The following is an 18,994-nucleotide window of genomic DNA, read 5'->3' on the forward strand; positions in this document are numbered from 1 at the left end:
CCTGTGTACCAGGATACAATATTCAAGTTCCGCTTTTCCTATTATATTTTGGGTGGTCTATTTACCAAGGCCCTCCGATAATCGACAACATGATTTTCAAAAATTTTGAGCAATTTAACAATAAATGCCCCCAGCGATGCTCATCTCTCTGGTGATACAGCAGCAGTAATAACCAGCAGTAAGAGGAGTCTTACCACTCGTCAGGCCAGTGCAGGGTGCTTCTGTGTGAGCTGGCTGGACTAGGGCTTCAAGTTCCAGTTTTTTTTCTTTAAAGTAGATAAAAAACATAAAATAACTTTATAAAAGAAGAAAATGTAAAAATGCTTTATTTACTAATAAAGCATTTTCTTCATCAGTACTTGTGATGGCTGCGGCTGGTGATAGCTGGATGCAGGGCCGGATTTACCGCTAGGCAACTTAGGCACCTGCCTAGGGCCTAGCGGCTCTCGGGGGGCCCAGCTGTGGGAGACAAGAATTGAAAAAAAAAAAAATCGGCCACTCCCCCGACTCATGGCACCCCTCCCCCGCGACTCATGTGGGGGGGGGGGGGTTGTACCGCGAGTAGGGGGATGGGGGTGTGGTGGCTATTCTCCTCCCTCCCTCCTGTGTGTGGCCTGCTGTGTGTCACATGGGACGTGCACCACATGACAGGTGCCGTCCCATGTGTGAAGGGGATGAAGACTCCAGTCCACAGCTCCTAGATGGAAAAAGATAAGTTGGGGGAGGGGTAGTGTAGTATATTAATAGTGTGTGTATTATGTGTGTGTGAGGGGGCCACTGTCTGTGTGTATTATGTGTGTGAGGGACCACTATCTGTGTGTATTGTGTGTGTGAGAGGCGCCACTGTCTGTGTGTATTGTGTGTGTGTGAGGGACCGTTGTGTGCGTGTATTATGTGAGTGTGAGGGCCCACTGTGTCCGTGTATTGTGTGTGTGTGTGTGTGTGTGTGTGTGAGGGGCCACTGCGTGTGTCTGTGTGTGAGGGGCCACTGTGTGCGTGTATTATGTGTGTGTGAGGGGCCACTGTCTGTGTGTATTATGTGTGTGTGAGGGGCCACTGTGTGCATGTATTATGTGTGTGTGTGCATGTGTGTGTGTGTGTGTGTGAGGGGCCACTGCGTGCGTGTATTATGTGTGTGTGTGTGTGTGTGTGTGAGGGGCCACTGCTTGTGTGTATTGTGTGTGTGTGTGTGTGTGTGTGAGGGGCCACTGCGTGCGTGTATTGTGTGTGTGTGTGTGAGGGGCCACTGTGTGCATGTATTATGTGTGTGTGTGTGTGTGAGGGGCCACTGGTTGTGTGTATTATGTGTGTGAGGGGCCACTATCTGTGTGTATTGTGTGTGTGAGGGGGCCACTGTCTGTGTGTATTATGTGTGTGAGGGGCCACTATCTGTGTGTATTGTGTGTGTGAGAGGCGCCACTGTCTGTGTGTATTGTGTGTGTGTGAGGGACCGTTGTGTGCGTGTATTATGTGAGTGTGAGGGCCCACTGTGTCCGTGTATTGTGTGTGTGTGTGTGTGTGTGTGTGTGTGTGTGTGTGTGTGTGTGTGTGTGAGGGGCCACTGCGTGTGTCTGTGTGTGAGGGGCCACTGTGTGCGTGTATTATGTGTGTGTGAGGGGCCACTGTCTGTGTGTATTATGTGTGTGTGAGGGGCCACTGTGTGCATGTATTATGTGTGTGTGTGCATGTGTGTGTGTGTGTGAGGGGCCACTGCGTGCGTGTATTATGTGTGTGTGTGTGTGTGTGTGTGTGTGAGGGGCCACTGCTTGTGTGTATTGTGTGTGTGTGTGTGTGTGTGTGAGGGGCCACTGCGTGCGTGTATTGTGTGTGTGTGTGTGAGGGGCCACTGTGTGCATGTATTATGTGTGTGTGTGTGTGTGAGGGGCCACTGGTTGTGTGTATTATGTGTGTGTGAGGGGCCACTGCGTTTGTGTATTATGTGTGTGTGAGGGGCCACTGTGTGTGTGTATTATGTGTGTGTGAGGGGCCACTGTGTGTGTGTATTATGTGTATGTGAGGGGCCACTGTGTGTGTGTATTATGTGTGTGTGAGGGGCCACTCTGTGTGTGAGGGGCCACTGTGTGTGTGAAGGGGGGGGGACCGATATCTTGCCTAGGGCCCCATGAGGTGTAAATCTGGCTGGCTGGGGACTTTGGAAAAAAAAGGAGAAGACCTAAATCCTGTGAAATGTACAGTTTTCTGTTAAAAAGGAGCACTACGCTCCATCTCCGATCTTGGTAGTGGTGTTCCCTGTGATCTAGTAAAAACAGGAAGTGGGACAGTCTCCAGTCCTTCGCATCGCTCTGCTAATCATGCACAGACAGGAAGTTCGGCTCTCAGCAAATTCTTCCAGTGACAGTTAAACTGAAAAGAAATGATAACTGAAGCTGCACCCTTTTGTGTCAAACTTACTCATATATAGTTATGTAAAGTGAGCAGAGGCACAAATATATATGAGCAACCTGTTTTCTGACACAATATAAGCTTACCATCTGCATATATTAATGTACTATAATAGTGGTAAGTACACTAACTGCATAAGCTTGTCATACTGCCTGTCTGTTGCAGTCAGTATCACCTGTGAGCAACTGTATATATGTATATTTATCATCTGTTACAACAAGCTCTGAAATAAAACCAACAAATTGGTTACGTCTAAAAGCTTCTTGTGGTTTAACATCTACCACCAACGTAGCTGAAACCTATTACATATAACAGCACAAGTGCCCTAATAATAGGTTTCTGCCAATAATTTCTGCTGTGTGGTTGAGATGGACAGGGAACACAAGATGTGGAGGATATGCTGCAAAACAATTTACAAGTTTGCTCATCCCTATTTGATATGTACACAGGACAGTGATGTTACAGCATCAGTTATGCCTGCTGTGATATCACTGGCAGGGCCATCTTTTCCATTGGGCACGATGGGCAGCTGCCCGGGGGCTCCACGGGCAAGGGGGCCCCATAGGCACGGCTCTTAATGAGAATAAATAATCCTGCAAAAGAAAAAAACCTGCAAAAAAAACCTTCAAGGGTCACTGAGCAAGTACATCTATCTATCTCTATATATCTATATCTGTATCTGTATACATCTTTATATCTATATCTAAGGGCCCACGGTGCACTGCTTTGCCCGGGGGCCCATAATGTTGTTAAGATGGTCCTGATCACTGGCCCTGTGTATGAACCCTCCAATCGGCATTTGCCTTAACTAGAAGACAATATGAGAATCACTCAGACTATGGCTTCTGCACTATACCAGAATGATGCAAGATGGAGAAGCATCTGGCTTGTCTGAATCATGTGAAATAGTAATTATGTAATATACATTGTATTATATATTCTTTCTCCTGAAATAATAACCTGCCTACTTGACACAACACAAAACCAATTTAGTTGCATAAATACTCTCCTTCACAAATATTAAAATGTAGAACAGAATATGAACAGTCAGTGCATAAGTTACAAATCTGGGACATTACCAGCAACAAGTTTAGTGGCAATAAGTTAGCTATTTTCATTACTTTATTCTTTGCATTTTTTAAAAACTTTGAAGATTACATACAGCTTAATCAGGGTTGAGTCAGCTATGTTGTGGGTTGGATTAATATTCAAAAGAAAGTAGCCTGTCAATGTACCAGGAACTATTGACATGGAAAATTATGCCAGGGATTGATGTGAGTGAGTTCTCTGTACAGCGCTGCGGAATTAGTGGCGGTAAATAAATAAATGATGATGGAGATGCCATAAACGTCTCTTGCAAGACAGTAAATGTGCTATCCACTAACATATAACTGCGTACCTCCCAACCCTGTCCTTTTTGAAAGCAGGACAGTTTGAGCATGTGGAACACCAACTTAAAGGAGCATGGTCTGGTCATGTCATGACAGAATAGGGCGTACTTAATTACCCAGTGCCATGCCTAATGTTTCTAAAGAGCTAGGCCACCCTCGTCACCATCCTTCCCCTAAAAGCATTGCTGGGCACCCTTGCAGCATAAAGCGGCACATACCTTCCAAAAGTATTGGCAGTTTGGACAAATGTCCTGACTTCCAGGAAGGCGGGTCAGTAAATTCAGGACTGAGGGGTATGTTACTTGCCCCTTATTACTGTTGCTTTGTATACATAAATCTCTGGTCCTGTCAGACCCACTTGTTAATAAGTCTATATTGGAGATGTTTTTTATTATAAGATTTCTGTATGGAATTTACGTGTTTTTTTTTCTATTTTATAGCTCATTACTCATAGAAGTAGGCATTAAGCAGGTCCCCCTGTAGCTTCCTTGCTTAAGACTTCAGTTTCTAAATGCTGTGAGGTGGAGCTGTCTGTAATAAGAGGAGTACAGTCAGTGTCTGATACACTATCATTGTCTCAGTTTATTTAATAGGGAAGGTCGATACTCACAGCCTGGGTTCAGTTTAGATCTGTTTGCTTCCTTCTATTACCCTGCAAAGTCTAAACTACTAAAGGGGACACCTGCTATTTCAGAGAGTGCTGCCCCACGGGTGCTTTAAATCAAAAAATGCTTTTGCCATCACCACTCCAGACAGGCGGAAGATAGTGTGAGAAAGTCTGCCAGCTTGTTGGCTGCTGAGGACGTGGTGTTTTATAACTTCCCAGCCAAGGCCATCATTAAATGTGCCCCCTGCCCTTCCTTCTCAGTCTTAGCCCCGCAGAGACAAATAATTATTCTCAGCACTGGTATACAGTATGCCGTAACCTCTGTGTGGGCACCTGCTTTATTCTGTCTGCAGTGTGGGGGGGGAGAGGCAGGAATCTCTGATACGGTAATTGTAGCTTCTTGTCTGACTGAAACAGGATTTAATGCTGCATCCCAGACCTATCTTCAATGGAACTATGGGGATCCTCATAATTTAAAAACACAGGTATTTTTCCTCAGATGTTTTCCCTCAGATTAAAGACACTGTCGTAACTGATGTTTGGAGTCAAAAACAATTTAGTCAACTTGTAAAAAATTACTAAGCAAAGGATTTTCTGTTTTTATTATCTATGACCTGCTCAGCAATCTGAAAAATAAAGGCAAAAGTATACATAAAAAAATTGAAAAGTCCAAGAAATTCCATTAGTCATCAACACTTTAATACTGCTCATATGTGTAAGTGTTTACAGCCCACGAAATTCACAAACTTTTGAAAAGGCTACAAAATCCACTGAATACACTAATAAAGTTCCCACCACGATTCATTTACTTTCTTAGTATTTTGTATTTAGTATTTTGTAAAGTGGGGGCTATAGAGCTTTGTGTATCCCATTCAAATATGAAGAAACAAGCCCTCTAAGGGGCAACCTCTGCAGCATCTGTTGGAGGTATCTAGGGGTATCTTTTGAGTCGTCATCACATAGTACCACCTGTATAGTAATTTATATACATTTTCCTTGATCCTTACGCAGATTGAGCTGGAGTCAGCATCTTCTCTGACCTCTGCTCAGGAGGCCTATATTTTAAATGTGGGTATTAACTGATTTGATGTCGGGGCTAATTGAGGAAAGAAAGACCTAAAGTGTTCACTCTTAAATTAGCTATTCAGGAGGTGAATAGTACCTATCTCTTCCACAATCAGGGACCCAACATTCCAGGATCCAGACAAGCAACAACAGAGCTTAAGACACCAGCAGGTTGTAAAACCTGCAAGAATAGGTAGGAGAAAGCAGCACAGTGTGCCAACTGGCATGATACAGGTGTGGAGTCCCTAATTAAGTATAGTAATTGATACAGTCAGGTTTACTGTCCTCGCTGCAGGAACATTAGTGAAATATGTTCCACTTCACAATGCTCTCCCAATTTCCCCTCGCCAACAGCTCTTACCCTGCAGCAGTGTCCAATGGACAAGAGGTCAGAGTACTGCACTGCGTTACACAGTACACACTGCTGCTCCATGATGTAGGTTGTCTAAGCAGAGCAAAAGTGACATCATCAGTGGGAGTACCAGCACTCTGCATAGTGTTCCTTCCCACAAGGAGCAGCAGATGTCAGAAGAAGACCGTGAAGACTAGAGGCCTCCTCCACTGGACATGCGACCACAGTCCACAGTACTGCAGTATATATAAACTAACTGCACTGGAACCACTTGACCCAGCATGCCAGGTCAGTGGTTGTTAAGGGGACATATGACTCAAAGGCTATTATGGCAAGGTCATTTTAACTATTTACGTTTATACTGATTTATAAATGCTTTATATAGAATTACTGTGGTGGAAACTTGCACGGTAATTATATATTCAACATTTATAAATCAGTAAAAATAATAAAAGCATATTGTTTTAACAGTGTATTTATAGCTGCCTGTAAATTATGTGTAATATCACTCCCTAAACAAAATTGTTAAGCACTAATCTTGCACTGTGTGGGCTGGTTATGCCTCCTCCACAGGCTGATCTACCCCCAATCAGCAGGGAGCCACAGCACATTGGTGACATATGCTGTTATGTTGGCACTTGTCAATAGTTTCCTCGGTCAATCCTTCATGCCCCAGTCCAACACTTTTTACAATATATAAGTCTGAAGTCTGTTCTGGTTTTTGCCAATGAAATCACTGAGCTTCTTCTGCATACTCTATGTAAGCATTACTTTGCACAATATATAAAATTCAGCAGTTCACTTTCCTCAGGCCTCTATATAACGTTGTAATCCAAGATCACATAATAGTCATTAAATATTCATCCAAGTACATGAATTGTGACACAAACCCAGCTGTTCCTGGCTTCACGCAGACAAGCAACTTTCTTATCAGCACAGATTTGTATATTCCCTGCTAACCATTTATTTTACCGAAACTCAACACAGTTGGAAGAATAGTCACTCAAGTAAGCAAACTATTAGCACTGTACAATGGCTTATATACCAAATATACCAAAACACACTGCCATATATTGCTGGTTTCTTTGGCTATTAATAAACATATTATATTAGTAGCTAAAAAATATATAAGTCAAATCTATGGGATAAGCAACTTGCATGCAGGAAAAAAACTACTTGCAAGACAATTTTTCAGCCATCATTAAAAAAATATAGCAATCAGAAATAAAATGACACTTTACAGTTACTAGACTACATATAACATGCAATACATTAATATGCCTAAGTAGTTTGTGAACCCTTTTTACCAGTTCCTGAGACCCTTTGCTTTCTAAATTGTTGGCTGTTATATTTTCTATAATATATTCATATTAAGCAAATAAATATTTGTCGGTAAAAATAAAAAGATGCCAACCCATGTCCAACATTTTCCATCTTCCTCTATCAACAACACGTCTATTTTTTCTATATTACATACGTTTAGATACTTTTTAGACACTACATTGTCTGCTACAAACTCCACACTATATATTAATTCATTGTCTAATGTCAGTGACTCCCTATTGGCTGACTCACAGCACAGCACAGACAGTAAAAGGAGAATAGATGATTTGGTGCATTTGTCTCAGAATCTTTTTCAAGGTTACAATTATGCAATTATACTGATATGTTACAGTCTAATACAATTCTATCATTTTACTGTGTGTTAAAGTCAAGTAAGTTTATAAGTGCACTGCAGCTGAAATGTCATGTATCCTACCTGTATAAATCACGCCCTCCAATGCTGACCAGGTTGGAAAAGACACTAAGGTCTGTCATATTTTTCGGCCAGGACTGTATATTTAAGTAACCTGAGGACATTAATGCACAATGGTTATTATCATGTGACGGAAAACAAAGTTATGACAATGATGTCCTTACAATGATAAATATATCACACTGAATATCAACAGAATGACACATTCACATATACTGTACACTTTACAGCTAAATAGATATCTAATATGATTCCAAAACTGGAGCACCCTACCTGTGATTTCTCGAACAGTGCGGAAGATATTCAGCTTCTCTGGATCCAACGCAGCTATACTGTGATACTCATCCCTGGAGAATTATAAAACATAAGATAAATAAATCCTCAAGATTCGTCCCACACAGAGCTACTTCAGCTGCAGTTCTTTGCAGCAAACACAAGAGGGCGTGAACAAAATCCAGTCCTTGGTATATTCAGCAATACAGTTTACACCTATGTTATTTTGCATATTACATTGAGAGGCCTGATAGCAACCTGGAAGCCCCTGACATGTCTCTGGGGTGAAAAACAAATATCGCTGTCAATTGAAATAACGTTTAATGTATATATTTTATTTAACCAGAGGCCTAACAAACATGTTGCTATAGGATGCTGAGGGACTACAATTAGCAGCAGATATCTTACCATAAATAAGAAATCTGTAATTAAATTAAATATGGAGAATAAGAACATTTATGGAGGGGATACAATGCTATGCAAATACACCATTTTGAAATATATATAAAAGTGCTTTCTTTTATTATAGCACTAATTGGTTTTGTATCACATTGTAATAAATAACACATAAGCAGCACTTGTTCCTGAACTATCAATTATGTGGTTGTCTATCTTTGAACTAGGAACATCTATAAAAAATGGTTTCTCAATCAGGCATAAAAATCACACAGCATATGCATTAAACTACAATATTGTAGGAAATATTCTGTTTATTGTATTGACATTCTTAAAAGAAAATGAAATAAATAACTATGTGAAAACAACGCGCTATATTGGAAGCCAATGCAGTCGTACATGTGTTGTACTGTGTTTGCATAATATTTCTATTATGGCTGGCAAATGCTGGAGGTACGAGAAATTAAATTTTGCAACACCGTGCATAGATGGATGCATGGCCCTATTCTGCATTTTCATGGATTATCTGGAGAGATGTTATTTGTAGAGTTTTGTACTACAATTTGAACTTTTACTTTATGTATTATATAAATCATATCCAGAATGGGACATGAAGAATTTTTTATCTCCACTATTTAACATTTTTAGGGGCAATTTCAATTCCCTGCAATGTTCCGTGGACTGCCTACAGAACGGTCGTAAAGGCAATGTACCATCCCCAATTTATCTTAGCACCCTGGGATAACCAGTGATGTTTTGGTACCATAGACCCAAATAGTCGCGCAGACAGACATCGCCACTTCATTGTGGGGCACTGAATACCCCCCTTAGTAATTTGTTATTATTAATACTGCAATATACCTTTAAAATGCATTTATACTCTGGGAAAGATGTACTACTGAAATCAGTGATCAAGTTTCAATAAATGATACCTTCCAAGGTGGTTGAAAATATCTGTCCATTTTACCATATATGCCTCAAATAAGTGTAACACCATTAAGCTCCGCCTCCTCAATGTTTCTGGAGGATGCCTTCTCTTTCGGGAGACCAGGAGGACTCCACAGAATTCTGGAGCCTCCCAGAATTTCCGGAACAGTAGGCAAGTATTCTTAAAAATGAGACAGGATCACCATGGTATGTTATCTATCTCTATTTCAAAATGGCTAAAATAGCTGATATTTTGCATATTCAGAGAGCAGATGAAAGTCATTAGAGCAGTTACAGGGAAAAGTTTCTGTCATTCAAAGTCGTGATTGTGATTTTTAGTGTGGTGCCTATTAGCATCTCCCACTCCTCCTTCCCTGTGTGAACTAATGCCCTGCATTTAGTTTCAATGGTTCTGAAGGGACTATGGAAACTTGATAGTTAGAAGACAATTTCATTATCATTATTTTTGAGTTCCTTAGTGAAAGTGACCCACCAGGACCTTACTCCCTTAGTATTCCTCAGTCACTCTGTCCTACCAGGACCTCATCACATCAGTATCCTTCCTCCTTAATCTGAGAAGTGAGACAGTTACAAGTGAATATATATTTTATCTCAAGGTTATTTACAAGTCTGGGCTATTGCTCACACACGCTCATTAACATGATTCATTTCAGGCACCAAACCTTTTTTTTTTTTTATTTGCTAAAAATCACTCAGCGATTCCTCGGAAATGAAATTCCATTTCAAGTAGCGACCCAGCTGGCAATGAGTTTACAAATCCCTAAAGTTTGACTTTTTATTTCTCTGCTAGAACTAAATTGTATAATCTTTGGTGCGAGTGCCAGCAGGAAAGATTCTTTATTCACCATTAAAATGTCTGTATTTCAAGAAATGGCAATGGTCCATTGTCCCTGGGGTCATTATTCTGCATCATATGTTGCTGAAGGGATTCACTACTAAGAGACATGCCAAATTAACTAACACATTTCCTTACCCCTCTGGAAATAGATTTTCCCTGCAACTGTGAGTGTTGCATGATCAACTAGGCTCCTGTTATAATGTAAACTGTGATTGAAGTCCAAAATAAAACACCTGAATAAATTCTTGATTCTTTTACCTGACCTTGCAATACAACAGAAAAAAGTGTATTTTCTGAGCAAGTAATTAATGTATTAATGTGATAAAGAACTGGGCTTGCAATTGAAGTCAAGCAAAGCCACTACTTAACATTACTATATATCAAAAATAGTGTTATAGTGTATTACTAAGATGTTTAATATACATGACATAACTACAGTACCTTTATTTTAACAAATTATGTCTGTTATGCTCAATTTTCTCCATCTGCAACAGACTGTCATCTCAGGAGGGAGGAGCTTCAACAGAGCAGACAGAGAGTGACTGACAGGTTTGGAGAAATGCACTGTATGGATTGGTAGATACATACAGTAGGCCGGGCCAAAGTACAACAGCTCAAATGAATGCAGTCTCAACTTTTTGGCCTGTAGCAAATACTATTAGGACACTGTCCTAAAGTATGGATTAAGGAGGTAATACTTTATTATTTTATTTCTTAACAGAGCTGCAGTGTAATGTCAGGTTATAAATGCATTTTGTATTTTACCTCCATGGTTCATGTGACATTTTTTATTTTAAGGTTTAGGGATGCCTTAAAACTGTAAGCAACTGGACTAGTCAACCCACCAAATGTTAGTAATAGTTTTAATGCCAAGTGGCATACGCTAGGGTGAATTTAGTTGAATTCATATGGAAGGCTAATATAGACAGCAGTTAGCATTGATTTGTATAAATGAACACTTGGTAATGTCAACATTATTTATGAAAGGTGGCTAATGTCTATACAGGCCACGTCATACTGTCTAATGTTGACATTTAATCACCCTGTAGAATAGCAGTTGTCAACATTTTTCATTCAGGGCCCAGGTTACCTGTGTGGAGAACCCTTCTAACCCACTGCACATTTTTAACGATTTAATTTTAATTAAATCCTTATGTGCATTATTAATTACATGCTATTGGTGTGCAAAAAAAAGCATATGCTTTTATAAATATAGTATAAAAACTTCACTAATTAACTAAGTAAGGTAATGTCAATAAATATAACAAACGTAAACTGGGGACCTTTACAAACTAATGTTTGTGTTTTATAATGCCATTAATATGTAGTTGGTAGAAAACAATCACTTAACAAAAACATCATGGGATGACCAACACTAAATGATGTGTAGACCCTTGCTTTGTGTACCAACGTAGAAGACCCCCTGCTGTTGTACATGTTATATTCTATAGAAGCTTGAAAGCCTAAGAATATATATGCAATTGTACTCCTCTCTGGACACTCATCTACTATTAAATGTCAATATAGGAGTCTTTGGAAGTTTTGCTGGAAAAATGGGAGCTTCCCTCTGGAATAGAGGCAGACTGCTTTAGGAATAATGGGAGACTCCCTCTGGAATAATAGGAGTTTCCCTATGAAATAGAGGCAGACTCCTTTAGGAATTATAAGAGACTCCCTCTGGAATAATGGGTGCCTCCCTCTGGAATAATGGGAGCTTCCTTCTGGAATAGAGGCAGAGTGGAATTATAGTATACTCCCTCTGGAATACTAGGAGCTTCCCTTTGGATTACTGGGAACCCTTCATTGGAATAATGGGAGAATGTCTTTGGAATAATGAGGGCCTACATTTAGAATAACTCGAGACTCCCTTTGGAATAATAGAAGCTCCTCTGTGAAATAATTGGTGCCTGCTTTTAGAGAATTGGTACAGAATACAGATATTTTGTTTACTATTTAAACCAAATAATGTAATTCATTTGGAGAAAGCATCTTGCTTGCTAAATGACCCTTATTGCATTATTAAAGGTGGAAGTCATTCAGCATGATAAATTCACCTGTGTGCTTTATAGCACTACAGAGTAATTCCATATATTTCTGTAAAAAAAAACTAATTTGCCATATCAGCAGTTTCCTAACATATGTGATATCTCTGCGCTACTATATTGTACAATATCATATCAGAAATGAAACATATATTTTTGGAAGTTAAACGGCATCTTTCAGTTCATGTTCCGCCTTGATGCTTCCAGGATTCCTGAGAAAATGGACTTTTAATGACATTGCAGTTTCAAGGTCATAACATACATTACAATGAATATTCTTCGACTCCATCACACTGATCATTCTAGACCACCACCTACCAGGGATTTGAATTTTTCTAATTGTGGATTTTGTCACTTCTCCAGTGAATTGCAGACTCACGGCTCCCTGCCTGGGGCCTCAATATTCCCAGCGGAACCTGTCTGTTCCCTTATACTAGCTCTGCTTATCATGCCACGTTACTTAATTGTAGATCAAAAGCACCTCCCAGTAGAAGCGTGCTAATGACATCCATCCTTGTGAAACACTTGCGGGCATAATATATGAGGAGGTGTGACATGGGACTATGCAGATGGGAAACAGCTGAATGAGGGCTCCTCCTCAGGGGAAACAATGATAGCGGTGACAAGAGAGGTAGTTTCCTTTTCTTATCATCACAGTAATAATGAGCACAGAGGCAGTTCCAGAATAAAGATAATAATTATAGAGGTACAGTACATTCTAAGGGCTAGATTTACTAAACTGCGGGTTTGAAGAAGTGGAGATGTTGCCTATAGCAAGCAATCAGGTTCTAGCTGTCATTTGTTTAGTACATTCTACAAAATGACAGCTAGAATCTGATTGGTTGCCACTTTTTCAAACCCGTAGTTTAGTAAATATACCCCTAAGTGTTTTCCATGATATCCGCAAGAAATATTGCTATATTTCTTCAAAATACATTGATGTCTTAGCAGCTGGCAACTGATATAATGGTCATGTATCCCTATGGGACTTACCTACTGGGTGCTATTATTATTAGTACTAATTATTATTATGAATACAATTTCAAGTGAAAAGTTTCTACACTTGCTCATATTGAAGGTACATAATGGTGAAATGCCTTGTTCAGGGCAATTTTGATTTCAACATTAGCACAAACTAAGTCACAATTAGATGTTTAGTAAACCAAACATAAAGACATAGAGCTCACCCTTAATTTGAATATTGAGAAATGACTTGTTAATCCATCTCTATGTTGTGATGTTTTTGCTTGCACTCTTGTTAAAGAGAGTGATGATCTCATACTCACCCCTCAATGCCGGTGACGAGGAATAGAAGGTTCCCATTGATCTTGGTGCAGTTTACAAACTTGTCAATGTTGCTGGAATCCACGGTTTGAGATGATTTCAGGGACACTGTCCCAATTCCATCACACACTAGAAAAAGCAAAGTGATGACATAGCAGCACAGAATAGGCCTGACAAACCAAGGTGATTAAATATTACTATCCTTTACAGTGAACAAAGTGAAAATTTAGAAGTGGCGCTATGGAAATGTTGAAGTGGGGCTATGGAAATGTTGAAGTGACGGAATAGAAATGTAGAAGTGGCGCTATGAAATGTAGAAGTGGTAGTACAAAAAGTGCAATGGAAATGTACAGTAAGTGAATCTGACAGTTGTACAATGAATGCAGTAGGAGAAGTGGCGGTATGGCATACCACCGTATACACCACCATTTATCCTATATAAAACCTGTAGCTCTTTGGCTGATCAACGGCTCCCAGACTGTTCAGACAGTCAGAAAATTTGGAGATTCATAGTTTAATAACAGTCAGAAAGATATTTTGGCTTCCCCAGTCATTCATGGTCTCTAACAAATGGTATACTTATGTACGTCCCTCTCCTGGCTTACAGATCATTGATGTGTCTTCAGGCAATAAGGCAGAAAACAAGTTACATTTTGTAGAGTGTGGACAACTGCCTTCCAGATCACTAAAATTATCCTGTGCTTGTTATAAGTTTTCATAAATTTGAGCGTCTCAACCTGTATTCTCACTATATAGGTTATAATTTGCATATCTCCAGGGTGTCATTTCTGACAGATAAAATTATATTTTATTCTGTCAGTTATCTATTGCTCCATTTTAAAACTAATATGGTTTGAAAACTTTGTCTTTAGGTCTGCTATGGTGCAAAACAATTAAAGTAAACATAATTGTATATGAACTACAAAAGCAGAATAAGACTACACAGGATGGTATTGTAATAATATCTCCCCTTTTCCCTCACAACTTGTCATCGCCTATCATTCCTTTTCTCCAGACCTCATTCATATTGCACTAATACATTCAATCTTTATTTATACACTGCAGCGTTCGTCAAGAGCAGGCAGATGGGGTGTGGTCTATTCTGTTAGATCTTTCCTGTATTACTAATAATTTGTGGGACAGACATGGATGCCATATGGTTCTGGCCCCTGAGTTGTAGCACCAATAGTCCTTCTGATTATCCTCTAAAGAGGGTCTACTACTATTATGTTATATTCCTTTGTAACCATGACCCCAAAATTAACCATAATTGTTTTCTCTCAACAAAGACTAACCTTTTGGACAGATTCCTGCACAAGGCTTACACATCTTGATTCCACTCTCCTCTACTTCCATCTTGTTACTTGGACAGGCACGTACGCAAGAGCTGTCATCCACAACAAAATTATCTACAGAGCAGAGAGAAAATGAATTAATAAAAAAAATGCACCACATGACCATTTGTGCATAGAGCAAAAAAAGGACAATAAAATAAATAAGTCACCAAGTGTGGCTGCATCACACTAATAGCTTGTGCACATGGGCGTCCAAAGCAAATAATAATTAAAAGTGGAAACAAAAACTTGTACTTAGCCCTCAAAACATGGCTAAAGCTTCCTTGCAGCATAGTGTACCATGTACTTAATGAGCGTTCCTATAGATCTCTGTTGTATGTTTAGGAGCATTAGGGCGGTGAGAGAGGTGCCGCAGCCCATGGCACCAAGCTGAAGATGGTGACGATATACAGGAGGCACTACAGGGACTGCGCTTCAGCAGTTGGCCACACTTTACTGCCCTAGTGGCACCCTCCTCCTAGAGTCCCATCACGCAGGTATTATAGTAATAATAGGTGCGGATACCACCTATATACAAGCATTTCTTTTTTTCGGCTGCCTCCTGGCATCCTTAAGCATCGCAACGCCACAATGCAGCCAATGGAAAGGAGACTAAAAGGAACCATGCCACATCTTAGATAAGTAAAAAACACAGGATGCGGCTTTTATTCTTGAATCAGAATTTTTTTTATGAAGTGATGAAAGAGATTTTCTTTTAGTGTGCCACAAATCTTGTAATTGTGGTATTATGCCACGAATATAATAAATACACTATTTTACCAGCCCCCACACTTATACACATGTTCTCTAAGGACTTATTAATTCCGTATATAGAATTATTTTAATTGAATGGTCCCAATGGGCATGCTGGGTTACAGACAGGAAACAAGTGATAGCTCCATCGGATGGACAGACATGATACTGCAGTAGTTGTGTTCTAAGTGTTTGACCTGCACAATTAGTATTCCTGGTCTACATGTGATGTAGAAGTGCCATAGTACGATTTAAATAAACTTACGTGGACATTTGTTCACACAGAAAGCGCCATATGTGTACTTGGCCTTAGGGTTCTGCTCCAGTTGAAAGGCAGTTGGATTGTATATATTGGGCTGGGGACACTGAGTGACACAGGAGCCGCTGTCATTAAATTTCATGCAGGCCTGGGAAGAGAGGACAGGTTAAGAATTGTAATTGTTTACTATATCAGACATCAAGAAGCTCTGAGAACCTACTCAATATTTGCACCAAAGCTGCTACTTAATTTCTGTTATTGTAACATAAATAGAGCCTATTAATTCCCTTGTGTGTGTGCATCCCCAGCATACTCAAAATCCAGTCCAACCACCCCCAAATTCAGATGACAGAAGGCACACAATGTCTTTGCATTGAAATGAGGAAGGAGGTACTGGTGCCAAGTGTCCTCTATGAGGAAATGTTCTAAAAAGTTCTGTTTTTTCCTTTATAAAAAGCAGCAAGCAAAAATAAATATTTTGTTGACAGTGGTTGACAGGAGCAGGCTGAGGAGTAGTGCTGGTGACAGCAGTTAATAGCTGATGCTGCCTACATTCCCACTGAACACACTAATGATCTGTACTTCGGAGGGCTGGCCTGCTGCTTCTCCTACGCCACCCGTTTAAATTCCAGCTGTGGATTGAAACTACCAATTAGGAAGTGGGGTTGACATTCATTTCTATTGAATCAACACAGGGGGAGGTTATCACTTCTGCAAGAGAAAATCTAGGTTTGCTGCCTCCGGAGGGACCTCATCCTCCCACCCTCTGTAAGCCTTTATCAAATACTTCTTACAAACCCTTTTTAAGGTTAATGTAAGAAGTCCTGGAAAAGTTTGCTTCGGTGCTCAGTATTTTCTTTGTTTATCTTGCATTTTTAGTATATTTGCCGCAAGCTGAAGACTTCTATGACGCATGGATAGAGTGTGCAAATGTCAATTGTGAGATTCTGTCTGGCTTTACGGACAGGGAAAAATATTGCAATGATATGCTAACTCTCATTATCTTACTGTCGGATCAGAAATTCTGAACTGGCTAGCACAGCAATCTCGTTTTATTTCCCCTCACCGTGTGATACTGAACATGGTTAGAACATCATAACACTTTCAACTTATAAAATAATCATAGCACATCTTGTCTGACTGTAGAGCATCCTGATATATTTACAGCATGAGTTCCAGGTTTACCAAGTGGTTGTAAACTATGGGGCAGACGTTGATTAATTGTCTGCTGTTAAATGACCTGACTACAAAACAGGGAGAGTAAAGATTTATAGTAGACCATGGTTTGAATCCCAGTGTAGTCAACGGGTGTCATTAAACAAGTCAATTTGCCTTTTCTTGTCTAGGGCATTAAAAATGTGATTGCAAGCTCAATAGTACAGAAAACATGTGCCAAGATTATCATGTGTACTGCACTGTGTAAAAGTTGTTAGTGCTGTATTAAATGTGACCCAGGCAATATTTCCCCTTCAGATGCTATTGGAGTACAATCTTGTGAGGCTGAGCATCATGGGAGTTATTCAACCACAAATGGGGGCTGAACTAAGCACTAAAGAAAGGTGACACCATACTGTGGTTTTGAAACATGCTGTTGTTAGCAGCATATGTAATTCACTCCAAAAAACATACTAGTAGGTTAATTGGCTGCTATCAAAATTGACCCTAGTCTCTCTCTGTCTGTCTGTGTGTGTATGTGTGTGTGTTAGGGAATTTAGACTGTGAGCTCCAATGGGGCAGGGACTGATGTGAATGAGTTCTCTGTACAGCGCTGCGGAATCAGTGGCGCTATATAAATAAATAAATGATGATGATGATGACTTGCAACCATAACTTTCCATTACTCATTTAACACCAGAAAAAACACTGTTGTGTAACTTCAGAAGACATGTATTGCTTTATATTATTGAATCATCTCTTTAAACACGAAGAACCTATTTCTGAAGGTTGCTAAAAAACTTCTATGAAGAAGTTGGCGGGGATTTGGAGGTAGCGCATAATGGTAATTTTTAAATCTGCAAAGTGTTCTTTAGGAAGCCAGAAATCTTATGCAGTGGCACATAAACCGCATTCAAATTCTTATTTGTGAAATGTATAAAATCTGCCAATGCTAATGCAGCCTGATGGGTAACACAAAGTGGAATGGGAGAAATATATTAAAGAGCTAAACGAACAGATACATCTGGAGGGAGAGATGACTGAGAAAGGAGAATCGGTAGGCGGCAGAATATTAAATCCCGGTTAAGAACAGGTTGTGGTGGGTGGAAATAAAAATGACAGACAACGTACAAAGCAGTCAGTGTCTTTCGGTCCCATGCAGCCTCCAGCACATTCCCGGTGACAGCAATTACTAACGTATGGTCCATAGCAGCGACCATCGCACTGCTCAGCGCACACAATCTTCGTCACTGAGAAAAGAGAGAGAGACATGTGAGGACCAGACAGCTGCAGAGTTTTTAAACACAAGTGACTACATGACATTACGTCCATTTTATACAGTTCTAATTTATGGGTCCTTCTGTCTTATAGAAATAAATAATATGGTTAGGCAGAGAGTAACCACCTCCTTCTAAGGCTGTGGTGCGTGGTGGTTATATCCTGTGTGAAGCATTAATATGCTAAGGGCAATAACATGATTTGTATCTTCCTATCACAGGTTGAGTTATTGTCTTGTATTTTGTGAGAATTGTTTTCTTTCTGTAAAATAAGGATTTACTGTATTTAAATACTATCTAGCTAGATGTATGAACTTCTTTTTATAAAGAGGGCATCTCTCTATATGCAATGGAAGGGCAGTAGAGACAGGCACTTATTCAATACATGCTTAGTGCATCAAAATGCTAGAAACAGTCATTAAAAGCACATTTTGATGTGATGAACAGGACTCAGTTGGATCAAATTTGTATTTTCCCTGCACTTATGTAGTTCATATATCATGACATTCGCGACATCACCAAGTGCATGCCTGGACAACCTGTGTTGTAAAGCTACAAGTCCCAGTATGCCCCATATTGGCTGGCAAAGCATGCTGGGGCTTGTAGTTTGGCAAAACACCTGGAGAGCCACAGGTGTCCAGGCCTGCTCTAGTGCATAATAATGCTAATGCTTTACGTTGGTTGGTGACCAGAAGGGGTGACTATGACATTTTACTGTTTAAGAAGACAAATGAGTCTGGAAAATAAAAAACAAAACACAACATGTTTATACCAATGTGTCAAGGTATTATCACGTCTAACAGAGTCAGTGACTTTCTTTTTCACAAACAAAATAACTTGTATGTCAAAGGTTATTCCGAG

At 39.9% G+C, this 18,994-nt stretch overlaps 1 protein-coding gene across 3 annotated transcripts in view; it reads right to left on the bottom strand.

The window, feature by feature from the left end:
* Positions 1-18,994, bottom strand: part of ERBB4 (erb-b2 receptor tyrosine kinase 4) — a 634,946-nt gene that overhangs the window by 171,080 nt on the left and 444,872 nt on the right. For all 3 annotated transcript variants that reach the window (XM_075180320.1, XM_075180321.1, XM_075180319.1), the window contains exons 6-11: positions 17,988-18,106; positions 15,708-15,849; positions 14,651-14,764; positions 13,358-13,484; positions 7,848-7,921; positions 7,578-7,668 (exon numbers count right to left, since the gene is read on the bottom strand). In XM_075180320.1, coding sequence (XP_075036421.1) covers positions 7,578-7,668; positions 7,848-7,921; positions 13,358-13,484; positions 14,651-14,764; positions 15,708-15,849; positions 17,988-18,106 — 667 coding nt within the window. The remainder of the gene's footprint in view (positions 1-7,577; positions 7,669-7,847; positions 7,922-13,357; positions 13,485-14,650; positions 14,765-15,707; positions 15,850-17,987; positions 18,107-18,994) is intronic.

This window comes from Mixophyes fleayi, chromosome 7 (assembly GCF_038048845.1).
Source record: "Mixophyes fleayi isolate aMixFle1 chromosome 7, aMixFle1.hap1, whole genome shotgun sequence".
In the NCBI taxonomy this organism is placed as follows: domain Eukaryota; kingdom Metazoa; phylum Chordata; class Amphibia; order Anura; family Limnodynastidae; genus Mixophyes; species Mixophyes fleayi.